Raw genomic sequence first — 9,525 nt, 5'->3', positions numbered from 1 at the left:
GACAAAAAAATAGGTACTATAAATTTGAACCCTAAACCTGTGTAAAAGGTTATACATTTCTCAGGAGAGACTAAGACATAGAGTGGGCCCTGGATTTTTGTCTGTTTGGGGGTGAGGGCTTCTCCATTCCAGGGCCCTACCTCTGCCATATCCAAGACTTTCTCTCCTAATGGCATGTAGTCACTAAAACTAAGCACCTTGATTACTAATACTGGCAAAATGAAACCAAGAGCAAACCACACTCAGTATCAGATTGTTGAAATTTCTCTCTGTTGCTGCCATTGCTGTTGCCCTTGTTATTGTCTGTTTTGTGGGGGAAAGGGGTGGTCGCAGGATATTTCTCTTACTTTATTGAGAGATCAACACTACATTTAAAAAATACATTCATTATATTTTATTCAGCATTATCTAAATGTTTTATAGTGGAAGAATTTTCCAGTGATATAGTTACCAATATTGCCAAAAATAGAAGACCTGGAAATACCATACAGAAATTTCCAGTCTATAAAAATGACAATCAAAACATTCCCTTTTTAGATTGTTAGCAATCTTGACATCAACTTTAAGATACAGAATGTACTTCTCAGATTTCCTAATTTCTCACATAAACCACAAACATATGTGAGCCTGTCTAAACATTTTTGAAGTGTTTTTATTTTCAAATTCTACTCCTCTTTGAACATTAACAGACTCCTATTTGAAAACTCATTCATTTGATCCTGCTGCCACTTAAGTCCTTTGTGCAGTTCACCAATAACCTACTGTGTAGTGGCCCTTTTCTGTGCAGTGGCAACACAATTTTGAAGAAAGCTGCCTGAGTCCCATTTGTCATGGAGCTTATATCTTTTTTTTTTTTTAAAGATTTATTTATTTATCTGAGAGAGAGAGCACAAGTGGGAAGGGCAGAAGGAGAGGGAGAATCTCAAGCAGAGTCCATGCTAAGCAGAATCCCCAGAATACCTCAGAATACCCTAGAATACCTCAGAAGGAGAAGTATAATGAAGTCACACAAACTTGGCAGACTAGACCACTTTTTAATTATAAGCTTAATTGGCATGAAGTTCACTGAGGATACACTTTACTTTTACACAGTCTTATAAATAGAAAAATACATTGATGCACAAAAATGGTACTTTGATACCAAATTCAAACAAAGGATTTCCAAAGACAATACAGGTTATTTATCTCAATAATTAAGGATGGTTCTTGCATGTGCACTACATCATGTACATGTTTAATTGTGTATTATGCTTAAAGCCGATGGGATATGTAGCTAATTGCTTATGTGGTTCTTGAAAAAAGTGAAACATACAAATATTGTCTTCTTTTTGACTGCATAATAGACCATATAAAGTGCTGCCTGATACGTAGCTGTAAAATTATGATTTGCTAAACTGAAGTCTATGGCAACTTCAGAAGGCACTGTTTGTGATTAGGACCCTGCCCTTGTAATGTCTGGATCTTTTCCTTACTGGAATACACAACCCAAATGCATAGGACTCAATGACTTTCTTAGTATTTACAAGAAGTCTTCATTTCAAGGATAGAAATATATAAGATCTCATTAATCCAGCTAAGTTTTTTAAGGGAGTAGTAGGAAGGAAGAGGCAAAGAAATAGGATGGAGCACTGGGTGTTATATGCAATCAATGAATCATGGAACACTACATCAAAAACTAAAATGTATGTATGGTGATTAACAGAACATAAAAAAATTAAAAAGCTATTTGAAAATTACCATGTAAAAGTAATTACTTCCATCACGGCTGTATATTTCTAATTACAGTTCTTCCAATCATTTGCCACCACAAAATACATTTATTTTTATTCTTTGTTTAAATTACAATGAATGGTAATTCTTCCTAAATAACCATTAAGCTCTTTGGAAATTTTAATCTAATTTACTTAAACCACTTTCTTTAATAAAGAAGAATTGTCCCCTATGACCTTTATAAACACCTGCCATTAAGCATATTTTAAAACTACCTTTAATTTGATATAAAGACACTGAGGCAATGCAGAGGAATCCATGACCTTGGCAAGACCCAGCAAATGAGACCCAAAGACTCATTTATTCTACATAATAAATGCCTGTGATCTAAATAAAAAATATAGGCTATTTAAGGCTTCATTTTTCTTATATTGAGTTATAACATAAATGTAACTGCTTAAATACATCTTTCTTCTACCAAATAGCAAACATTTTATGCAATTAAAATCTAATTCCTTTAATTCCACCAATGTAAAAATAAAACAAGTTGCAAATATCAATAATATAAAGCATGATGGTGAAGACAAAAGATTAGTAGTTCACAAGCTAATTAAAACTGCAGTCTGAGGATGCCAGACCAACATTATAAATATGAAAAAAAAGAAGCTAAATGCTTACTTATCACAAATAACTTCAGCATAAGCACCAGCTATGTTCAAATGTGGTCAGCACGTAGGCCAAGTATAAACGCACAGATCACAGTGAAATACAGCCATAAAAATCTAATTCCCTGATCCTTCAATCAACACTTTAGAGCAGTAGGAATACAGCAGGGAGCTAGAAGCCCCACTTCAGTTGCTTACACTACATTATGATACCCCTAACCTCACCCCCAACCCCTTTCCTACCAACAAGAACCTCAGTGAGCATACAATTGGTCAATCCACTTTATCCAGAGTCTACAGATACAAGCATAATTTATGCTATATTCATTTTAAAGAGACTGTTTATATAAATTAATACTCAAGGACATTGAACTGATGTTTGTGTATATTCTTATTTAACATTCAAGTGGTTTAGATGGCATTTTACAAGGTCACCCACAGTACAAGTGGGTTTTTTAATTTGGATTAAAGACTGATGGGTAGTTTTATAATTTTATCTAAGATTTTGAGTGTTAGACTCTGGACTGATGTATGTTAAGGCAGGTGATGGTATCTTTAGTCATTCTACATAATAAATGCACTCTTCTGTGGCTACAAAATCCTCAATTCCGAACCATCTCCTGCCATGGGTTAAGGTTTTATAAGGCACTTTTGGCTATGTGAAATATTTCTCATAACTCTTGGGCTGAATCTTAAATATTTACAAAGCTGCAGCAAATGAATTTTAAAACCGGAGAGGTCTAAGTGGGACGGTAGAAGCAGTTTGTACATAATGCCAGCTCATCTCTCTCTGTGCCACATATATCACCCATAGAAAAGATCACAGACACGGACCACTTGAGTTACTGTGTAGCTCGCTGGACTCTTCAACAGCCACAGATCCCCTTCTCCTTTTCTTCATTCAAGTGATCTGTGGAGGTGTGACCATTGGATCGGACCACTCCTTCAGGAATCCAGGATTTGTCTACACACCGTTCCATTCGCTTCATTATCAGGTCCAGGAGCGTCTCGATTGCTTCGCTTATGTTTGTCCCATTGGCAGCGCTAGTTTCAAAGTAGGGGATTCTGCAAGATGGAGACAACTCAGGTAACAACATATGGAGGAAAAAGACCGTGACTTTTGCCCTTGATAATGCAACTTCAAAAATGAGTATAAATATATAAGACAGTAAAAACACTTTACCACAGGGGCTCCTAGGTGGCTAAGTCGGTTAAGCATCTGCCTTCAGCTCAGGTCGTGATCCCAGGGTACTGAGATAGAGCCCTGCATTGGGCTCCCTGCTTGCCAAGGAGCCTGCTTCCCCCCCTCCCTCTGCTCCTCCTGCTTGTTCTCTCTCTCTCTCTCTCTCTCATGAATAACTAACATCTTACAAAAAAAAAAAAAAAAACACTACCACAACAGGGTACATTAAAAAGTAAAAAAGACAATAAAATAATTGACACTGACTTCCTAATAGAAAAAAAACCTCTGGAAATTTTCATTCCCATTTCACAGATGAGTAAACTGAGGCTCAGAAAGATGAAGTAATTTGCCCAGTTTCATAAAGATAGAAAGTAGCAGGCTAGGCTTTGAATCCACACCTGCTTGATTCCAGCAGAATCTTAACCGTAAATTCTACTGGCTCCAAACTAATCTACTTTCTATGAGGATTTCCAAAACAAATCCCTTTGGCTTGCTGCACTTGGGGTGGGACTAACATTAGAGAGGAATGCAAGTTCACTGGCTGTGTTTGTCACTTGTCAACTCCAGGTGGTATTCTTAGACCATAAACCTGAAGACATTCTGAAATCTACAGCATCTCAGAGTTTCTCAAGGACATCAGTCTTTTGTTATCCAAGTACCTTGGTGTATGTTTAATTTTTTAATAACTCACAAAACAGTTTCAAAACCATAAGGCTGCTTCTCACATAATTTTGAGAAATCAGTCTTCTTGCAGTGGGTTAGTCTTTGCAAGAGGATTAATCAACTTCCACATTCTTCCTGCTTCTTAATAAAGCCATGAAAACAGTGATAGAAATTTATTTTCTCAAACTATTGAGTTCATTTCTACTATTTAGTAAGAAATCTGACTAAAATGCTCTGAGATCTAAAAACTGCAAAGGAATGTTGTTTGAGAACCTCAGGAGGTCCTGCAATTGAATTCAGTAACATGTTCCTTACATTTTTAGGGACTTTAAAATCCTCCGCTAGTTATTACTTTTCTTGGAGAACATCTTTGTTTTTCTGTGTTCTCCTAGCATGTTAACACTACATCAGTAACTCTGATTACAATGTCAGTTACTCTTTTATTATTTCTTGGCTGGGAGCAGCTTCCATAATGAGAGCTTTTATAGATTTTTTTTAAACTTCCTAGTGCTTTTACAGATCTTCCCACAATTGCTTAGCTTCTCGTGTCACTAAGAAGCACATTAGGGGGTACACATGTAGGAATGGGAGGCTATTTCTCCATTATGATTCTTCATGATGTCTTATTATCTCAACACTTCCTGTAGGAGCTGACAGGCCTTGCAACTGGACCTCTGCAATTCTCTCCTGCTTTAGGATAGCTCTTAAAAACCGGTTGAGGAACTTGTAATTCATTTGAGCATTTATCCACCCACCTGTGAGTCTTGCAAGACATGATTGTTCCACTGATTCTACCATGCTCATGTTCAGACCCCTCATACGGACTCTAAAATATCTTAATCAGAGAATGGCATGCTGAGCAAAATACATGGTCTTAATGTTTTTAAACCTCCTGCCTGGCTACATCTTTGGTTGTTGTCAGTCTTCTTAATTCCACCTTCATCTGCTGCCTTATCCACAGAAGATAATGCGTCTTTCCCATTTCCCTGGCCACATGCAGTATTTGATTACCAAGTATTAAAAAGGCATCCTCTGTGGGGATTTAACATCTATTTGTCGAGTACTTATGATGTTATTGAGCTAAATCAATGGAACAGTGTTTGATGCTGCCATTGTTACAGGAATACTTTGAGATTGAGAATTCTCAAAATTTCAATACTTATATTCTCTTCATCCTACACTTTCTCAACTATACCATGAAGAATCATTTAATGTCTACAGAACATTTCTCATGCTTAAAAAGAAGGCTTAATCATTCTATCACCATTCAGAAATAAATTGTTTCATGAAAAAGCAACTGAAAAACTCATCCCTCTCCCCAAGAATAGTAAGCTGAAATTGGAAATGCAAAAAGAGAGAGAGAGGAGGAGGAGGGAAGAAGAAAGGAAAGAAAGGAAAATAAAGGAAAGGAGAGGAGAGGGAAGGAAAGGAAGAAAGAAAAGAAGAAGAACTTTCTTATCATAGTAATGCACATCTAATTTTTTGAAATCCCCTCAAAGTCCATTATAAAGAGCTTTCGAATTCAAATCTTGAGCCTCATTGATTTCCTCAACTGAATTTCCATTAAGCTATTTCTACTTTCCATAGTTTTTCTCTCTCAGCTCCTGAAAATTGCCCAGTTATTTTTGAGGCATAAATGAGAAATCATAGTTGAAAATCCTTTTAAAAAACAAAAATCTATGCATAGAAGTTACAAACATCTTGGACAATGGTTAAGAGCCATAACCTCTGAATCCAGGCTGCCTGGATTCAGATCCTAGCACAACTTCTTAGCAACTATATAACCCTAGCAAGCCACTAAACTCTGTGCCTCAGTTGCTTCATCCCTAAAACTAAATAGTATCAGTACCTTCTTATAAGGATTAAATGAGTTAACATTTAAAGTGTTTATATCAGAATCTGACACATATAAAATGTATCATTTTTGACATGTGTGTCTTTGATAAATTTCTTATTTCCAACACATAATAGGTTACAAAATTTTGCTTGTAATTTTGTTAACACTCAGAACACATCATCCCATAGAAAAAATGTCACTGAGTCACGGAGAGTCATAGCTCCAAGAGACCTGAGCAACATTATAAACACTAAATTCCCAAACTAGCTTACAAACTATTGATTTAATCCATAAGGTAGCGATCTACAGTACTGCCCTAAATTCTAGTACCTGGGACCATGTTTCCTTTCCTACACCAGGGATGGCTCACTCAGACCTGTCCTTGCTGAAGTGCTTCATGCTCCAAAGTATCTGCCTACCGTAAGTCCCCATCAGATTCCTCATTGCCCCAAGTGATCTTCACCAAATGCAGAGAAATGGATCTTACTTTACTGATTACTACTAAGGTATAAAAGACTGGTGCCTCTAGCAGACCTATAAGCTATTGTCTAATATATTTACTAATCTAAGCAAGTATTTAATTGGTAGAACTTCAGGGTATAGGAGTTAAGTTATAAATTTTTAAGTCACTCGTGTTAATATTGTACATCTTTTAATAAGATGTAGTTTAGATTTAGAACTCCAAATTCAAGGAACAACCTTCTCTCCTTCAAGGATATTTTCCTGCCATTTGTGAACCTCTGGGTCATGAGACCAGGAGTCTGGTTAACAATCTTTTTTTTTTTAAGATTTTATTTATTTATTTGAGAAAGGGAGAGAAAGAGAGCACACAAGCAAGAGGGAGAAGAAGAGGGAGAAGCAGACTCCCTGCTGAGCAGGGAGACCGATGCAGGACCCGATCCCAGGACCCCGGGATCATGACCTGAGCCAAAGGCAGATGCTTAACCTACTGAGCCACCCAGGTGCCCCAACAATCTTAATCTTTAGACTAATCATTCAGAGTCTTCTGAACACCTGGGGTAATGCGGTTTTTGTTTCTACAAGAATTAATGAATACTTGAGTTCACTCTACTCTGCTCTCCACTCTTTAAGCTGCCAGAGGAGAAGCAAATGAGATCCACAGAGAAGACCCTGAAGTAAGACTTTCCACAACAAAATGATGCTCCAGAGACAGAATGTGCCTTTGTGTTCACATTTGAAAACTGGACTGTTCAGCTTGTCCTAAGGGCAAAGGAGTCTAGAGGATGGAGTTAGTACTATTTTATGTCCACTTTTAAAAGATGTTCACTTTTAGAAGGCATTTGGGCTACATTATCCGAACACTTCTCCATACCTGTAAAGTGGGTAACAGTGGTTCATGGGGCCATGGCAAGGAGGAAATGAGATAATACATGTTAAGGACTTAGCACAAGCCTAGTGTCCAGCAAGTGTTCAATAAATCTTAATCTAATGGGTTTTTTCCTTCTCTAAAAAATAATATTCTATTTTTCCTAAAACTTACGAGGCAAAAATTTAGTAAAATTAGCTTAAATTCAAGAGGATCAACTGTCCCCCTTTTTAACCATAGAGAGTGATACTGTTCCTTCTCTCCACATGGTGGTGCTAACGTAGCATTACTAGGGGCGGTATTGCCAAACCTTTGGAAAAATCCTGTGCAGCTAATTGTGGTATCAATCCAAAAATGACCACTTAACAGCTGTTTGGAATGCATGCAGAACACCAATTTTGGTACATTTTTCAAAAAAAAAATAGATTAATCACAGATTTTAAAATAAATAAAATGAGCAAAATGGCAAACTACTTCAAATCAATGATGGAGGGGTATTATCATCATTTATAGTTTTTCACCAGGGTATCTATATCCTGCTTATGCAATAGGTCAGGATCACATCAAGCTGATTTCTATTATTTATTTCCACAAAACCAGAAGATCCTAGATTACAGTAAGAAGTTGTCAGGAATGAAAACAAGTGTATTTGATGGTTCTGTCAAATGGTTCTAGATATTTGGCTCACATGTGGATCCAGATATTATGGAAAATTTTTTCACTAAATTAAGATAGGAGTCTCACTACTTTTCATAGTCTGTTGAATGCTAAATGAACAAGCACTTACAAGAAATGGCTGGTGTGGGATGCCTGGGTGGCTCAGATGGTTAAGCGTCTGCCTTCGGCTCAGGTCACGATCCCAGGGTCCTGGGATTGAGCCCCATATCGGGCTCCTGGCTCAGTGAGGAGCCTGCTTCTCCCTCTCTCTCTGCCTCTCTCCCTGCTCATGCTTTCTCTCTCTCTCTCTCTCTGAATCTCTGTCTCAAATGAATAAATAAAATCTTTAAAAAAAAAAAAAAAAGAAAAGAAATGGCTGGTGTATTGACTGTTTCAACCTAGGAGACTATGCCAAATGAAATCTAGATCTTCCACTGAGTTGTGTGGGGTTCTGAAAATCAGTCTTGTATGTTTAGGTTTAGCTTATGTGTGTGGTTTTAAAACATGCCCACCCAATGATACACCATTATTTCTTACATGAAGGAAGGAGGTCATAAAGTATGCAAAGAATCAAATTATTTGAGATCAAGCTATTCATGCCACATTTCAGCTAGTTCAGACTAGATAGGACACTGAGCATTCTGCTGAGCTAAGCCACTTGAAACCCAGAAATGGTCTGTACTCATATTACTAATGTAAATAATGTTAACACATTCTTTAATCCAGAAACTCTTGAGCACCTTCCTCATCAATAGCCAGCATCCTTTAGTGGGGAAAAAGTCATCTTAAACTTGCTGCCCTTGAAAAAGTAGATCTTAAAAGTTCTCATCAGAAGAAGAAAAAAAAATTGGGGTGCCTGGGTGTCTCAGTTGGTTGGGCGTCTACCTTCAGCTCGGTCATGATCCCAGGGTCCTGGGATCAGGCCCCACATCAGGCTCCCTGCTCAGCAGGGAGCCTGCTTCTCCCTCTCCCTTTGCAGCTTCCCCTGCTTGTGCTCACTCTCTGTATGTGTGTCAAATCAATAAATAAATCTTTAAAAAAAGAAAAAAATTATAACTGTATATGGTGATGGATGTTAACCAAACTTACTGTGGTGATCATTTTGCAATATATACATATATCCAATCATTACATTGTACACTTAAAACTAATACAATGTTATATATCAGTTATTCTCAATTTTAAAAAATGTTCTACCCATTCCTTTGTATAGCACATGAAATATGTACACATTCAATTATTATGCTTTCATCATATTCACAATTTTCTGTATTTCCTTCAACTCAGAATCAAAAACGAAAGGCTTGTAATGACCACCAACTATCCTGTGTGAAAAAAGAAGAGCGGGAGGGCATTTAAGTGCAGCTATTTTTACTGACCAAGTCCTTGCCTGCCCACTTATGGCTGGCACTCCCTCAGTACCAATCCCAGTGTCCCTTCCCAGACTATATCACAGCTGATTTAATCAATGTGAGAGAGAAAG

General features: G+C 37.3%; 1 protein-coding gene across 3 annotated transcripts in view; it reads right to left on the bottom strand.

Annotated features, from left to right (window-relative positions):
• Positions 1 to 1,020: 1,020 nt before the first annotated feature.
• Positions 1,021 to 9,525, bottom strand: part of RAB27A (RAB27A, member RAS oncogene family) — a 76,491-nt gene continuing 67,986 nt past the window's right edge. For all 3 annotated transcript variants that reach the window (XM_045900042.3, XM_064570452.1, XM_064570453.1), the window contains one exon: positions 1,021 to 3,440. In XM_045900042.3, the coding sequence (XP_045755998.1) occupies positions 3,242 to 3,440 (199 nt within the window). In that variant the 3' untranslated portion in view covers positions 1,021 to 3,241. The remainder of the gene's footprint in view (positions 3,441 to 9,525) is intronic.

The sequence above is a fragment of the Mirounga angustirostris genome, unplaced genomic scaffold (assembly GCF_029215605.1).
Source record: "Mirounga angustirostris isolate CCGP_5_RB_7025 unplaced genomic scaffold, mMirAng1.0.hap1 SCAF_9, whole genome shotgun sequence".
NCBI lineage: Eukaryota > Metazoa > Chordata > Mammalia > Carnivora > Phocidae > Mirounga > Mirounga angustirostris.
This window is presented reverse-complemented; position numbering and strand designations above follow the sequence as displayed.